Source organism: Sebastes fasciatus, chromosome 13 (assembly GCF_043250625.1).
Source record: "Sebastes fasciatus isolate fSebFas1 chromosome 13, fSebFas1.pri, whole genome shotgun sequence".
Classification (NCBI taxonomy): Eukaryota; Metazoa; Chordata; class Actinopteri; order Perciformes; family Sebastidae; genus Sebastes; species Sebastes fasciatus.
The window spans coordinates 32689643-32707287 of NC_133807.1; the positions used below are offsets into that span (position 1 = coordinate 32689643).

At 40.7% G+C, this 17645-nt stretch overlaps 1 gene segment (V, D, J or C); it reads right to left on the bottom strand.

Moving 5' to 3' along the window:
- Window positions 1-3444: 3444 nt before the first annotated feature.
- On the bottom strand, window positions 3445-3951 carry LOC141781457 (Ig heavy chain V region 5A-like). The segment is given in 2 exon segments: window positions 3445-3821; window positions 3912-3951. Coding segments are annotated over 2 exon segments (417 nt in total).
- Between the last annotated feature and the right edge of the window lie 13694 nt (window positions 3952-17645).

Sequence of the window (17645 nt, forward strand, 5' to 3'; positions counted from 1 at the left end):
TAACTTTCTAAATATATAAATGATCCTTTTTTATCGCTGTAAAATGTTTTAATTTCAGAATTTTGTGGATTTTATGTATTTTTCATGAAATAAAAAAATTGGTGTAAAATCTGCAAATCACATGGAAGCTTTCTGTTTAAAATGTTAACAAAACGTATGTTTTTTTAATGATCTTCATGCATGTACTTATTAAGATATGTGGACCCAGTTTCACCACACTAATACAGAGAATTTCATCAACAGTATTACAAAATAAAGTGATGCTGAGATAACAGAGTGTTCCCAGTGGTGGTGGTAAATAGAGGAAGTAGTTTTTGTATGACTCTCCTATTATCGTCTCTCACTGTGTGTCTCTGGCACAGTAATACACTGCTGTGTCCTCGGTCTTCAGACTGTTCATCTGTAGATACACCTGGCGTCTGCTGTTGTCTCTGGAGATGAGGAACCGGCCCTGAACTGACTGGGAGTAGTAGATGCTGCTACTGGTATCACTGATAGTAGCGACCCACTCCAGTCCTTTTCCAGCAGCCTGTCTGATCCAAGCGTTCCAGTAATGGCTACTGAAGCCTGAATATGTGCAGGTCAGTCTGTGGGATTCTCCAGGCCTTTTAACCACTGCTTCAGACTCAGTCAGAGTTTGACCCTCAGTACCTACAGACATGTAAACAGATCAGTAGTTACTGTAACGCAGCCATGTTGTCTTTTTACCAAGAGGTTTGTCAGGAAATCAACTATTGTTCTTACCTGCCCAGTTGATTGACAGTATGAGAAAAACAACCGAATAACCAGGAGAGATCATTGTAAAAGCCGGTTGTCTCTGTCCCGTCTACAGAGTGTACGTCACTGATTAAATGTCTGTCCTCCACTCTGCAACACATATGTAGAGATGGAAGACATCAGAGATTTGCATCGACTCCTCCTCAAGGAGAAACACACCACACCCCTTACCAAAAAGAACTTTATTCAATGTACTTATCCGAGATATAACAAAATCATACTGGGGTCAACTTGGTTTCTACTGACAAGTATATAGAAACGGCTAAGTGTACTTGGCTTATGCTTACTTTTAGAGTCGCCTATTTGAGTGTGTGAGAGTTTGTAGACGTATGTTTTGAAATGAATTTAATTCAATTCATCAAGAATTTTCTACATTTTTGCATTTCTCTTCACTCTGGAGGCAAGCGAGGCAATCACAATCTTGACTTTTGGCTGTTGCCATCTTGGTTTTTTAAAGTTTTTTTTTTTTTTTTTTGGGGGCATTTTTCCATTTTTATTGAGGACAGTGGATAGAGTCTTGAAAGGGGGGAGAGAGAGAGTGGATGCGGAAAGGGCCACAGGCCGGATTCGAACCCGGGCCGCCGCGGTCAGGACCAAGCCTTGATACATGGACGCCCGCTCTACCAACTGAGCTAACCCAGGCGCCTGCCATCTTAGTTTTTGGCCGTCTCCATCTTGGTTTTTGGCCTTCACCATCTTAGTATTTGGCCTTCACCATCTTAGTTTTTGGCCTTCTCCATCTTAGTATTTGGCCTTCACCATCTTAGTTTTTGGCCTTCTCCATCTTAGTTTTTGGCCTTCACCATCTTAGTTTTTGGCCTTCACCATCTTAGTTTTTGGCCTTCTCCATCTTAGTATTTGGCCTTCACCATCTTAGTATTTGGCCTTCACCATCTTAGTTTTTGGCCTTCTCCATCTTAGTATTTGGCCTTCACCATCTTAGTTTTTGGCCTTCACCATCTTAGTATTTGGCCTTCACCATCTTAGTTTTTGGCCTTCTCCATCTTAGTTTTTGGCCTTCTCCATCTTAGTTTTTGGCCTTCACCATCTTGGTTTTTGGCCTTCTCCATCTTAGTTTTTGGCCTTCACCATCTTAGTTTTTGGCCTTCACCATCTTAGTTTTTGGCCTTCACCATCTTGGTTTTTGGCCTTCTCCATCTTAGTTTTTGCAGAGCAAGATAACGATATAATATCAATATCGTGGAATGAGACTAGATATCATGATATATTTTGGATGTCGTAATATCATAATATGGCATAAGTGTTGTATTTTCCTGGATTTGAATTAAAAACTAAAATTCTATTATTTGCTTTTACCGACGTCATTATATCCACATTACAGATGATTATTTATCAAAAATTTAATTTTGTAAATATTTTGCAAAGGCATCAATGATCAACCCTACAACATCGTCACAACATCGTCACAATATGTATATTGAGGTATTTGGTCAAAGAATTGTGTTATTTGATTTTATCCATAACATCCAGCCCTATGCATACAGTGATGTATCTGTGATTTTAATGTGGAGTATTTAAATTAATGAAATCTGTTTAATTGAATTAAGAACCATTTATAAAATCTAAAGTCTGTTTCTGTCTTCAGTGTGACAGTGAGCTGGTGTTGAAATCATTAGTGGTGGCTTCATGTTATAAGTGTTCAGGCACTGAGGGGTTTTTGTTCAGGTCTACTGATGGTTTGTGTTGTTGTGGCTCTCTGGCGCAGTAATACACAGCAGAGTCTTCAGTCCTCAGACTGTTCATCTGCAGATACAGCTGCTGTCTGTTGTTGTCTCTGGAGATGGTGAACCGGCCCTGAACTGACTGAGAGTAGTATTTGCTATCACTGTCATATTTGATAATCGCGATCCACTCCAGTCCTTTTCCAGGAGCCTGTCTGATCCAGGCCATCCAGTAGCTACTAAAGTCAACCCCAGAGGCTGTACAGGTCAGTCTGTGGGATTCTCCAGGTCTTTTAATCACTGGTTCAGATTCTGTCAGAGTCTGACCATCAACACCTGTCAAGATATAAAAATACATCATGAGAAATATGTCAGTTACACAAATAAGAACTATGTCAACTCAACATCAGTGTAAATGTTGACCTGTCCAGCAGCAGATGGTTAAAAGCAGCAGTCCTGTCCTATAGTCCATCATGTTAAACTGTGTGTCCACTGTCCTCTGTCCTCCTCTCTGCAGTCAGATAAGTAGAGGTGGAAGACATCTGAGTTTTGCATTGACTCCTCCTCTCAGGGAGGACTCAGCTGATGTCAGATTTCGTTGTTTTCCATAAACTAAGTAGTGGGATCATGTAGAGGCCTGAGAAAGGACATGTGGGGAACTCCACATGTGATTTTGATCACTCAAATGTGTAATTACTGATTGACACAAATTGTTCCCCAGTTCTACAGTCTGTTAGAGGATGTGAATGTGATTACTATTTCAAACAAAACTTAAAAGTCATGTTGTTGTCTTTTACAAACCAACACAGAGGAAAGAAAACCACATTTAGACATCAACAGTCTAAATAAAACTGAGACTCAGTCAGTTATTCAGCATCACATTGTTGGTAAAAAACAAACAGGAAGTCAAACACCACAAAATCACCTGCAGCTCATCTAGTGGCGTTGTTATACTGCTCTTTACTGCCATCATATTTGAGGTCTCCTACTGCCCCCTGTTGGTCTTTGTAAGAATACATTCTTTAAGGTTTTTGTACAGCTTCTCTGGTAACTTTAACCACTGTGTGTCTCTGGCACAGTAATACACAGCAGAGTCTTCAGGCTGCACGTTCTGTCCGTTTAGAGTCACTGTGTTGCTGGAAGAGTCTGAGTCGATACTGAACTTGTTCTTCAGTGAATCTTTGTAGTATGTGGTTGAACCAACTCTCATTCCGATCCACTCCAGTCCTTTCCCTGCAGGCTGTCTGATCCAAGCTGTCCAGTAGCCGCTAACAGAATAAGAGACCTGACAGGTGATGGTCAGACGTTGACCTGGCTGCACAGTCACAGAGGCTGGCTGAGTCAACGTTTCACCCTTCACACCTGTTAAAAAAACAAGAACATGTTTTTTATCACAAAAATATCAAGTTGTACTGTAAAAGAAGAAGTGTTGACAGATCCAGAGAGACTCACATCCAGCTGCCAACAGCAGCAGCAGAGCTCCAGAGAACATGGTTGATGTTGAAGCTGACGTGCTGTGAACTCCTCTGACAGCCTGATGTGATGTTTTATAGCTGAAGCTCACTGAGTTTGCATATATAGAATCAAACATATATGAAGCATCAATGTTGGTCTAACTGGAGCCAATAGAAGAGTCTCTTCACTGTTTTTATATCTGCAGAGTGAAAACATGCCTGGAAATCACCTCTGCTTCACATCTCATATTTTAATGTCATTACACGCTAAATAGGAACATTTAGAAAAATGTCTCATCATTTACAGAAATGAAACAACCGTTAATTTTGCTTTTATCTATTAATGCCTAAATCTATTCTGCTGACAACAATCTGATATTAAAACATGATGTACATTCTTGTTTATTTAGATTAGGATCATTATTCTTATTGTGAACATGAACATTTTCTTATTACATTCAGATTCAGAAAACTTTATTGTCCCAACCTGTCAACATCCTCTCCATGTCTACAGGCTGTTGACCTCATTCATTTTACCATTGGACAGGACATGGGACGGATCAGGAATTACTTATTTAGGTATAACATTCACGTCACGCTTTACAGGACTGATTAGCAATTACTCCGATCCGTGTTGCACGGACGGACTGTGAAACCTTTTCTTCTGTGTAAAGGGGAACGTAGTGATGGGTAATTAATGCTTGATTCACAAGTCCTATATATATAAATGTAAGGAAGCGTAAAACACAGTTAATAACTTTTTAAAATGTAACTTTATAATTTTAAACCGTTTTTTATAACATGAAATGCACTTATTTAACAATTTTGATTTATATTAACGTAACGATAAAGAGGAAGTAAAAATCTGTTAAAATGCCGTTTTTAACTGACTCACAGTCAATACCTGTGTTTTTATAGTTTATGTATGTAAAGTACTAAGTTATGCAAAACGACAAAATATTTATTTCTTTAGGGATATATTTTCTTGCACTTATACACTTTTAAATAGATTAATAACAGTGTTTTTTATGTATTTGAAAGCAGCATAACAAATGTATTTCTTTGTTGTAAAATTATATAAAATCCTGCTACTTTTATCAGTAAAGAATATTTTATTTTCACGGATAGTTTTGTTAAAATTAGCTTTCAAAAGCCTTTAAAAAAAACAGATATTTAATGTATTCCATTTATACAGATTTATTTTGTTAAAACACATGACACATTTCAATAAACATTTAATTATTGTAATTTTTACATGATTTTTTTTGTCATTTTGAAATACAGGACAAAATGTCAAATTGCTTGAGTAAAGAGGATTTTTTTTTTTACAGTGTAGACGTTTCTCTGCAGTTTAAACACAACAACGATCCTTTGACTGCTAATATTATAATTTCATCACATATATAAACTCCATATAAGGTAGTGAGCTGTAGCTGTAGTTCAGCTCAGTTAAGATCTGATTTTAGTGATTTTATAAAATAATTTTCAGTCTCATATTTATGACTCTCTTTAGATTCCACATCATTTACAGATATTATTGTCTTCATTTGTAATAAATGTTGAATTTGTAGAAGTTTAATTTCAGAAACCAGATGCTGTTTTTGGCCCTTTCATGAACAACTGATCTTTATTGTGTTTTTAATGTGTTTTCAGGAATATGTATAACGCAGGTATTAATTTATTGTTAATATAAAACAAGTTGTGAAAAAATTCAATATAAAAATAAAATATAGGCTAATTGTTGTGAAAAAACTCTTCATGGTTGTTGTCTATCAGTCCAGTCAGAATGAGTCCTGTAGGATTTTGTACAGCTGCTCAACCAACTCCAGTCACTGTGGCTCTCGAGCACAATAATAAACAGCAGAGTCTTCAGTCCTCAGACTGTTCATCTGCAGATACAGCTGCTGTCTGTTGTTGTCTCTGGAGACGGTGAACCGGCCCTGAACTGACTGAGAGTAGTGGATGTAGCTACTGCCACTACTGATATAAGCGATCCACTCCAGTCCTTTTCCAGGAGCCTGTCTGATCCAGCTCATCCCGTAGTTGCTGAATGTGAATCCAGAGGCTGTACAGGTCAGTCTGTGGGATTCTCCAGGTCTTTTAATCACTGGTTCAGATTCTGTCAGAGTCTGACCATCAACACCTGTCAAGATATAAAAATACATCATGAGAAATATGTCAGTTACACAAATAAAAACTGTGTCAACTCAACATCAGTGTAAATGTTGACCTGTCCAGCAGCAGATGGTTAAAAGCAGCAGTCCTGTCCTATAGTCCATCATGTTAAACTGTGTGTCCACTGTCCTCTGTCCTCCTCTCTGCAGTCAGATAAGTAGAGGTGGAAGACATCTGAGTTTTGCATTGACTCCTCCTCACAGGGAGGACTCAGCTGATCAGAGTTGGATCTCACTCTTTGTTTGGTGAAACTAGAATGAATGTTTACTCACCAGGACGTTTTATGTCTAAAACTGTTCTTACGTGTTTTAAATCTAATAACTGGGTTATCAACAGAACCACAACGATGTGTGTCATCTGACTGATTATATTTAAACCATCATCAACAATCAGTGAAGCAGTGGTGCAGCGTGGCATTGTGATAGATTAATGATGATTTCATGTCAGAAAAGTTGGTAACAGATTATCATTATAGGAGGAGAACATTAATATCTAGTGTATTATTTTAGTAAAACTAATGGTGTCTTTCCCCGTCATGTCTTCCTGTATGGACGTTACTGGGATCAGTGTTAAAGCCAGTCCTTGTCTGCCCTCTAGAGGTTGAAAACAGCGATGGGAGCTACTTTTAACATTCAAGACAAGTTACTCACTTGAGACAGAATTGTTGTTAATGATGTTTTACAGGACTAGAAGTTCATTAATTGTTCAACATTACAGCTTTGAACTTCTTTTATTGGCTTCAGATATTTAAAACAAAAGAAGCCTCATGAATTTTATCTTTGTTTGTGTACATTTCCTGTTCAGTATAGTGTTCCACACAAATACCTTCATCACTTGTTTCTGTCCAGTTTTCATCATTCTGCACCTTAATGATCTTCATACACGTACTTATTAAGACATGTGGACCCAGTTTCACCACACTAATACAGAGAATTTAATCAACAGTATTACAAAATAAAGTGATGCTGAGATAACAGAGTGTTCCCAGTGGTGGTGGTAAATAGAGGAAGTAGTTTTTGTATGACTCTCCTATTATCGTCTCTCACTGTGGCTCTCGAGCACAATAATACACAGCAGAGTCTTCAGGCTGCACGTTCTGTCTGTTTAGAGTCACTGTCTTGCTGGAAGAGGCTAAACTGATACTGAACTTGTTCTTCAGTGAATCTTTGTAGTATGCGGTGTTTCCAGTAGCTTCCATTCCGATCCACTCCAGTCCTTTCCCTGCAGGCTGTCTGATCCAAGCTGTGTTGTAGCCAAGAGAATAAGAGACCTGACAGGTGATGGTCAGACGTTGACCTGGCTGCACAGTCACAGAGGCTGGCTGAGTCAACGTTTCACCCTTCACACCTGTTAAAAAAACAAGAACAGGTTTTATCACAAAAATATCAAGTTGTACTGTAAAAGAAGAAGTGTTGACAGATCCAGAGAGACTCACATCCAGCTGCCAACAGCAGCAGCAGAGCTCCAGAGAACATGGTTGATGTTGAAGCTGACGTGCTGTGAACTCCTCTGACAGCCTGATGTGATGTTTTATAGCTGAAGCTCACTGAGTTTGCATATATAGAATCAAACATATATGAAGCATCAATGTTGGTCTAACTGGAGCCAATAGAAGAGTCTGTTCACTGTTTTTATATCTGCAGAGTGAAAACATGCCTGGAAATCACCTCTGCTTCACATCTCATATCTTAATGTCATTACACGCTCACAAACATTTAGAAAAAGTCTCATTTACAGAAATAAAACTACTGTTAACTTTGTTTTACTGTCAACTTTTAATACGTGAAGCTATTATATTTACATTTATTAACTCCTAACTGCATTTATTCATACATTTTGAGTGATTTATAATACATTTTACTGCACAGTGCATACTTCTACTTTAAGCAAGTTAAGTATATTTTACTTTTCCTTTAAGTTCTCTGTGTGATGTGACTCAGTGTGATGCTGCTGGTCTGCAGGTTTTTACATCAAATACTTTTAATGATTTCAGATGTTTGAAGAAACTCTGAGCCTCTAGAGGAAAACAGCTGCTCAGGAACTGAAACTAACTCTTTAAAATAAATGAAGACTATGGTAGTTCATAGTTCATTTATAAGTCACTCTTGTATTAATCAGTATATTTGACCTTCATCAGTTTGTGGTTGAGTCCGATATAAAAACAGTCTTCATCAAATATTGTATTGTTTATAGGTTGTGTTGCAGGACATGCCAGGACCAGTGATGCTGAGATAACAGAGTGTTCCCAGTGGTGGTGGTAAATAGAGGAAGTAGTTTTTGTATGACTCTCCTATTATCGTCTCTCACTGTGTGTCTCTGGCACAGTAATACACTGCTGTGTCCTCGGTCTTCAGACTGTTCATCTGTAGATAGACTTTACTGCTGGAGTCATCTCTGGAGATGGTGAATCTCCCCTGGACTGACTGGGAGTAGTAGATGCTACTACTATAAATATAAGCGATCCACTCCAGTCCTTTTCCAGGAGCCTGTCTGATCCAGCTCATCTCGTAGCTGCTGAATGTGAATCCAGAGGCTGTACAGGTCAGTCTGTGGGATTCTCCAGGTCTTTTAATCACTGGTTCAGATTCTGTCAGAGTCTGACCATCAACACCTGTCAAGATATAAAAATACATCATGAGAAATATGTCAGTTACACAAATAAAAACTATGTCAACTCAACATCAGTGTAAATGTTGACCTGTCCAGCAGCAGATGGTTAAAAGCAGCAGTCCTGTCCTATAGTCCATCATGTTAAACTGTGTGTCCACTGTCCTCTGTCCTCCTCTCTGCAGTCAGATAAGTAGAGGTGGAAGACATCTGAGTTTTGCATTGACTCCTCCTCACAGGGAGGATTGAATGCATTCGGCTTTTCAGTTTGAAACTGGAGAATCAAAGTTCATGAGTCATTCCTCGAGGTCAGTCGATTAAAAGTTTGTCTCACATGTTTTCAGTGAGGCACTATTGAAATTGTTATGATTATTATTCTCCGAAATGGATAGCATTTTGATGGGTTAAACATGCTCAGAAACGAACAACACTTTGAATCAGAAGTACAGAAAATGTATACATTTAATGGGTTTTACGTATGGGTGTGGCAAAATGGCTCAAAAGCGTTAACCAATTACATTAACCAATCTGCTCCAAATATCTCATGCGTGATAAAAGTCCCTGTCTGACGACATCCACATAGTCACAGCACCACCTACTGGCAAGAGGAAGTCACAGGTTGTGTACTTTTACAACATACTCCTGACAGATTAATCAGATCCCTCTCAGAATTTATCAGAAAAGCCTTCAGACCTGGATGATGCTTCCTTGCAAAGATGTGAGTTTTCGTCAAATTGCGGCGCCGTGGCGGCATGGTGAATTTTGATGACTTGCGTCACGTTTGATGGGAGTTCAGGCCTGAAGACATCTACATGGCAATTTTCAATCATACTCATAGCGCCACCTAGTGGCAACAGGAAGTTCCAGTCACCATATTTTGGCGTATTACTCTTAGCAGGTTAACCAGATCCACCTCAAATTTGGTCACGAATATGGTAAGACCTTCATGATACCAGACGGCGAGGCTTTTGAGTTTTCGTGAAATGCCGTTGCCGTGGTGATGCATTGTTTGCCATGAAACAGGAAGTTGTTTTTGAGGTGCTAGGGTGGCTTAAAAACAAAAGAAACTTGGCACACTCATTAACAGTGCTAAAATGTGTTAACGGATTGTGTTCGTGTGCTTGGGTGTGGCAAGGGGGCTCAATAGCGCCCCCTACAACATTTCAAAGAAGCAGGCCTTGCAGTACGTTTCACCTAGATGTACAAAATTTGGTAGACACGTCTCACATGTAGCCTTAAAAAAAAAAGTCTCTTGGGGCCGTGCTCTAAACCCAACAGGAAGTCGGACATTTTGAATTTTGTGTGATTTTATTTTTATTTTTATTTTTTTTCATGTATTTTTGGCCATTTCCAGGCTCTGTACTTTAACAAACTCCTCCTACAGATTTAACCCGATCAACTTCAGATTTGGTCAGTACAATTTTAGGACCTCGGTGATGAAAAGTTGGTCAAAGCTTGAGTTTTTATGAAACGGCGTTGACGTGGCGTGGCGGAGAATTTACATGATTCTCCATTGAACAACGAACTATTGTAACTCAACTGTTCTTGGTCCAATCTTCCCCAAACTTGACCTACTCCATAGCAGTCCAGGCCTGAGGACATCTACATGGCAATATTGACTCATAGTCATAGCGCCACCTACTGGCAACAGGAAGTCAGCGTTATGTGAATAACATCATCCAATTTACATGAAACTGACATTGTGTGGTCTACACTTGATAATGAGCAACATAATTCATGTTTAGCTCAATAATCTACAGCATCCCTCTGATATCCACAAGCATTTTTTGTAAATTGGTTTATTGCCATCTCATCATGTTCATCACCATCCATCTAACCAATGGACATTTCACCTTGATGATTATGTTGTGATCCAGTTCACTCTGTCATCCAATGTTTTTCAGCTTATTTTCAAACTGATTTCATATCATTTTTGGTTTGTACTTATGGGTAATTTAATATTGGATAATGCTTTGATATTTGAAATAACTGTGAGTGATGTAACATCATAAAGAGAATAAATATGTACTCATGAGTTTAAAATGTAATGAGGATATGTCAGCGTGTTTTAGCAGGTGGTGAGAGAACCCAGATGTTATTAAGATCACTGCAGTTTGTTGTCTGTGGAGGTTTTAGTGCAGCTGCTCCACTGTCTTCAGTCACTGTGTGTCGAGCACAGAAGTAAACAGCAGAATCTTGTGCTGTCAGGCTCTTGACCTCGAGGTACTGAGTGCTGCTGGGCACATCTTGAGTAAAACTGAAACGGCTTTGAAAGGAGCTGGCATAGCTAGCAGTGTTACTATATGGGCTTATCCTCCCAATCCACTCCAGAGCTTCTCCTGGTCTCTGTCGTATCCAGTGAATGTAGTTGCTTGTCATGCTATAACCAGACGTGATACAGGACATCTTCACTGTCTCTCCAGGTCTTTTCACCTCAGAGGGAGACTGGTCCAGTTTGATCTCACTCCAGACTCCTGTAAGGTAAGACATCGTCATCATTCACACTTATATCTACATCACAAGTTAGATATTTACAGAATCAGTAAATCAGAATAGATTTTCTTACCATGAATAGCAACTACAAATAATAAACTCCAGATAATTGTATTTTCCATTTCTGGGATAAACGCTCTAGTTCAGAGCTTTCTGATCTGAGTGTTTCAGAAATATATAAAATTGTTCCAGAGTTCTGCCACCAGTTGCTGATGGTGTGTTTATAAGAGAGGAAGAGTTTGCATAGACCTCCCTCTGCAGGTTTAAAAAGGGAACATGTGACACAGATACATTTCCATAAGTAGAGTATCTCTACAACAGCTGTGTGTGTATAAATGTATATATATATATATGTACATATATGTACATATATGTATGTACATATATGTATGTACATACATATATGTACATACATATATGTACATATATGTACATATATATATGTACATATATGTATGTATGTACATATATGTATGTATGTACATATATATATGTATATGTATGTATATACTGTATATATTTATATATATATATATATATATGTATATGTATATACTGTATATATATGTATATGTATATATATATATATATATGTGTGTGTATTGTGGCATGCCGTTCTGAAAATTATTATATATATAGTGTTAAATTTGAGAATATGCAATGAAATCTGACGTCATCACGGCGCTGCTGCCGTCTTGTGTTTTAGGTCATTATCAGTACAGATGTTGGTGCTGCTAGACGTGTGTGTCACTATGAGCGAGTCAGCACGAAATCTAGTATCAGCAATCCTACATAATGAGGAGATAATTAACACCCTGGTGAATGTGTGTACCACAGGCCAAAATAATACTGGTTCCTTGGACCACTTTTGGTAGGTCCTGACCACTGCAGACCGGGAACATCCCACAAGAGCTGCAGTTCTGGAGATGCTCTGACCCGGTCATCTAGCCAGCACTATCTGGCCCTTGTTGTCAAAGTCGCTCACATCCTTACGCTGGCCCATTTCTTCTGCTTCCAACAGAAAGTTCAAAGTTCAAAATGTTCACCTGCTGATATATCCCCCCCCCCCCACTGCCAGGTGCCATTGTAACGAGATAATCCATGTTATTCACTTCACCTCTCAGAGGTCATAATGTTACGGCTGATCAGTACACGGGTCAGCATAGGGTGCCTATGCTGACCCGTGCCCGTGCTGACCCGTGTCCACCGCCAAAAGCTCCTACAATGGGCACGTGAGCATCAGAACTGGACCACGGAGCGATGGAAGAAGGTGGCCCGGTCTGATGGATCACGTTTTCTTTTACATCATGTGGACAACAACGAGTTGGAGGTATTGACTCGGCCTCCAAATTCTCCAGATCTCAATCCAATGGAGCATCTGTGGGATGAGCCGGACAAACAAGTCCGATCCACGGAGGCTCCACCTCGCAACTTACAGGACTTAAAGGATCTGCTACTGACGGCTTGGTGCCAGATACCACAGCAGACCTTCAGAGGTCTAGTGGAGTCCATGCCTCCACGGGTCAGGGCTGTTTTGGCAGCAAAAGGGGGACCTGCTCAATATTAGTCAGGTGGTCATAATGTTATGGCTGATCGGTGTATATCTATAGTGACTGGTGCAGTGACATCTGCGGTGGTTTGTGTACGGCTCTGTGGCTTCCTGTATCACTGTGGCTCTCGAGCACAATAATAAACAGCAGAGTCTTCAGTCGTCAGGCTGCTCATCTGCAGATACACCTGGTCCACGTTGTTGTCTCTGGAGATGGTGAAGCGATTCTGGACTGACGTGGAATAAGCTTTAGTGCTTCCACTCGGAGCAGAAATATAGGCAACCCACTCCAGTCCTTTTCCTTCAGCTTGTCTGATCCAGGCGATACGAGCATCGCTATCTGATATTCCTGCATAAGTACAAGTCAGTTTGTGTGAATCTCCTGGGCGCTTTACCGCTGGTTCAGACTCAGTCAGAGTCTGACTGGAAACACCTGGAGAGAAAAGCACTTTGATCAGAACAGAGCCAAGCAACACACATTGATTATAATAATAACGACATATTTTTCCAACTAAATTAGCATCGAAAAAATAATAGTGTAAATGTTGACCTGTCCAGCAGCAGATGGTTAAAAGCAGCAGTCCTGTCCTATAGTCCATCATGTTAAACTGTGTGTCCACTGTCCTCTGTCCTCCTCTCTGCAGTCAGATAAGTAGAGGTGGAAAACATCTGAGTTTTGCATTGACTCCTCCTCACAGGGAGGATTGAATGCATTCGGCTTTTCAGTTTGAAACTGAATAACCAAAGTTCATGAGTCATTCCTCGAGGTCAGTCGATTTAAAGTTTGTCTCACATGTTTTCAGTGAGGCACTATTGAAATCGTTGTTTATTATTCTCCGAAATGGATCTAATTTTTGAGGGGTTAAACATGCTCAGACAACACTTTGAATCAGAAGTGGTGAAAATGTATATATTTTATGTGTTTTGCTTATGGGTGTGGCAAAATGGCTCAAAAGCGCCCCCCTTTTGAGTAGCACCGGTGACGCGTTTCACCTAGATGTATGAAATTTGCTAGGTATATGTAACCTGTTGTGACGTAAAGAAAAGCCTCTTGGAGGTATACTGTAAACCCAACAGGAAGTCAGACATTTTAAATTTAAATTGTTTTTCGAGGCGCAGTACTTTGACGAACTCCTCCTAGAGATTTAACCTGATCGGCTTCAGATTTGGTCAGTACAGTCTTAAGACCTTTGTGATGAAAACTTGTTAAAAGCTTGAGTTTTTATGGAAGGACGTTGCCGTGGCATGGTGGCGAAAAGTGCCTTTCGCCACCAAAAAACAGGAAGTTGTAACTTCGGTGTACATTAACCAATCTGCTCCAAATATCTTGTGTGATAAAAAGACAGGATACTTCTCACAGATTAATCAGATCCCTCTCAAAATTTGTCAGAAAAGCCTTAAGACCTGGCTGATGCTTCCTTGTGAAGATTGTGAGTTTTCGTCAAATGGCGGTGCCGTGGACAAACAAATCGTTGTAACTCAACTCCAGATGGTCAGATCTTTTCCAAATGAAACATGTTTGATGGGAGTTCAGGCCTGAAGATATCTACAGTCCAATTTTGAATTATACTCATAGCGCCACCTAGTGGCAACAAGAAGTTACAGTCACCATATTTTGGCGTACTAATATTAGCAGGTTAGCCAGATCCACCTCAAATTTGCTCACGAATATGATAAGAAATGGAAAATACAATTATCTGGAGTTTAATATTTGTAGTTGCTATTCATGGTGAGAAAATTAATTAACTGATTCTGTAAATGTCTAACTTGTGATGTATATATAAGTGTGAATGATGACAATGTCTTACCTTACAGGAGTCTGGAGTGAGATCAAACTGGACCAGTCTCCCTCTGAGGTGAAAAGACCTGGGGCCTCATGTATAAAAGACTGCGCAGCTTTCACACTGGAAGATGGCGTACTCACAAAATTGGAAAAGTACATACGCACAGAAATGTTCACATGTATAAAACCGTGCGTACGCCTGTTCCTGCGCACCTTTCCTTTATACATCCCAATTGACGTGAAATTGAGCGCAGCTGCACGTGCCACTTGGTCCGCCTTGTCTCCTCCCATTAATAACTATGCAAATGACTATAAACACGCGCCATGCTGTCACTTATTGTCCAAATAACAATAACAACGAGAGCTGCACGCAGCTATGAAAGGGCCCTCGCCCCTGCTCGCGGGTCGGGGTTGCTGGCGGGACGCCGACCGACGCGGCCGGGCACTGCGAAACCGAAACTCTGACGAGCGCCACGACGCCTGCCGCAAGGCTCTACGACAAGCGGTTCACGAGTTATGAAGGGGGGCGTGGCTAATGTGTAGGGGGCGGGCATAACATTCACCAATGAAACAGGAACTCTCTGCTGAGTTATATGACACTTCCCACAAGACTCTACTACAAACGGATCATGAGTTATGAAAGGGGGCGGGGCTAATGTGTAGGGGGCGGGCATAACATTCACCAATGAAACAGGAACTCTCTGCTGAGTTATATGACACTTCCCACAAGACTCTACTACAAACGGTTCATGAGATATGAAAGGGGGCGGGGCTAATGTGTAGGGGGCGGGCATAACATTCACCAATGAAACAGGAACTCTCTGCTGAGTTATATGACACTTCCCACAAGACTCTACTACAAACGGTTCATGAGATATGAAAGTGGGCGGGGCTAATGTGTAGGGGGCGGGCATAACATTCACCAATGAAACAGGCACTCTCTGCTGAGTGATATGACACCTCCCACAAGACTCTACGACAAACGGATCATGAGTTATGAAAGGGGGCGGGGCTAATGTGTAGGGGGCGGGCATAACTTTCACCAATGAAACAGGCACTCTCTGCTGAGTGATATGACACCTCCCATAAGCCTGTACGACAAACGGTTCATGAGATATGAAAGGGGGCGGGGCTAATGTGTAGGGGGCGGGCATAACATTTACCAATGAAACAGGAACTCTCTGCTGAGTGATATGACACCTCCCATAAGCCTGTACGACAAACGGTTCATGAGATATGAAAGGGGGCGGGGCTAATGTGTAGGGGGCGGGCATAACATTTACCAATGAAACGTGAACTCTCTGCTGAGTGATATGACACTTCCCACAAGACTCTACTACAAACGGTTCATGAGATATGAAAGGGGGCGGGGCTAATGTGTAGGGGGCGGGGCTACCCTTAACCAATAAAACAGGAACTCTCTGCTGAGTGATATGACACATCCCACAAGACTCTACTATAAACGGTTCATGAGATATGAAAGGGGGCGGGGCTAACGTCTTAGGGCGGGGCTATGAGTATAATTTTTCATATACATGTCCTCAAGACTGTACCACCATCATACCTGAGAAATCTGGGGCAGATCGGACTATGTACAGTTGAGTTACAATAACTCCCTGTTTCATGGCGAATGTCTCAAAATGGCCGCCACGCCACGGTCCGCTCGTTAAGTGAACGCTCACCATTTTAATAACTTTTCATCCTCGAGGTCTTGAGATGGTCCTGACCAAATATCAACTCGATATGATCAAATCTGTAGGAGGAGTTCGTTAAAGTACGCGGCCAATAAAACGTACATAAAATCCAATATGGCCGACTTCTGGGTGGGTGGGGCTAATGAAACCCAATGAGGAATATGTTTCAAATGATAATTTGGGGCAGATCGAACTATGTACAGTTGAGTTAGGGTTAACCCACTCTCTGCTGAGTGATATGACACATTCCACAAGACTCTACTATAAACGGTTCATGAGATATGAAAGGGGGCGGGGCTAACGTCTTGGGGCGGGGCTATGAGTATATTTTTTCATATACATGTCATCAGTACTGGAGCAACATCATACCTGAGAGATTTGGGGCAGATCGGACTATGTACAGTTGAGTTACAATAACTGGCGAATGGCTCAAAATGGCCGCCACGCCACGGTCCGCTCGTTAAGTGAACACTCACCATTTTAATAACTTTTCATCCTCGAGGTCTTGAGATGGTCCTGACCAAATATCAACTCGATCTGATCAAATCTGTAGGAGGAGTTCGTTAAAGTACGCGGCCAATAAAACACAAAAATGACATAAAAATCAAATATGGCCGACTTCTGGGTGGGCGGAGCTAATGAAACCCAATGAGGAATATGTTTCAAATGATAATTTGGGGCAGATCGAACTATGTACAGTTGAGTTAGGGTTAACCCACTCTCTGCTGAGTGATATGACACATCCCACAAGACTCTACTATAAACGGTTCATGAGATATGAAAGGGGGCGGGGCTAACGTCTTAGGGCGGGGCTATGAGTATAATTTTTCATATACATGTCCTCAAGACTGTACCACCATCATACCTGAGAGATTTGGGGCAGATCGGACTATGTACAGTTGAGTTACAATAACTGCCTGTTTCATGGCGAATGGCTCAAAATGGACGCCACGCCACGTTCCGCTCGTTAAGTGAAAACTCACGATTTTAATAACTTTTCATCCTCAAGGTCTTAAGATGGTCCTGACCAAATTTCAAATCGATCTGATTAAATCTGTAGGAGGAGTTCGTTAAAGTACGCGGCCTATAAAACGCTAAAAGTGACATGAAATCCAATATGGCCGACTTCCGGGTGGGCGGAACTAATGAAACCCAATGAGGAATATGTTTCAAATGATGAGTGGGATATGCATACCAAATTTCATGATTATCGGATCAACTTTGACAAAGTTAAAATTTCAACGCGTTAGGGGGCGCTATAGAGCCGAATAAAAACACACTGAGCCTAATGGCTATGCAGTTACATAAAGTTCACAGGTGTCTATCATTTTGCCAAATTTCATGAGTTTTCGAGTACCTAAAGGTATGTTCAAAATCTGAAAGACATAAGGGGGCGCTAGAGAGCCAACATGCCACGCCCAAGCAAAATTT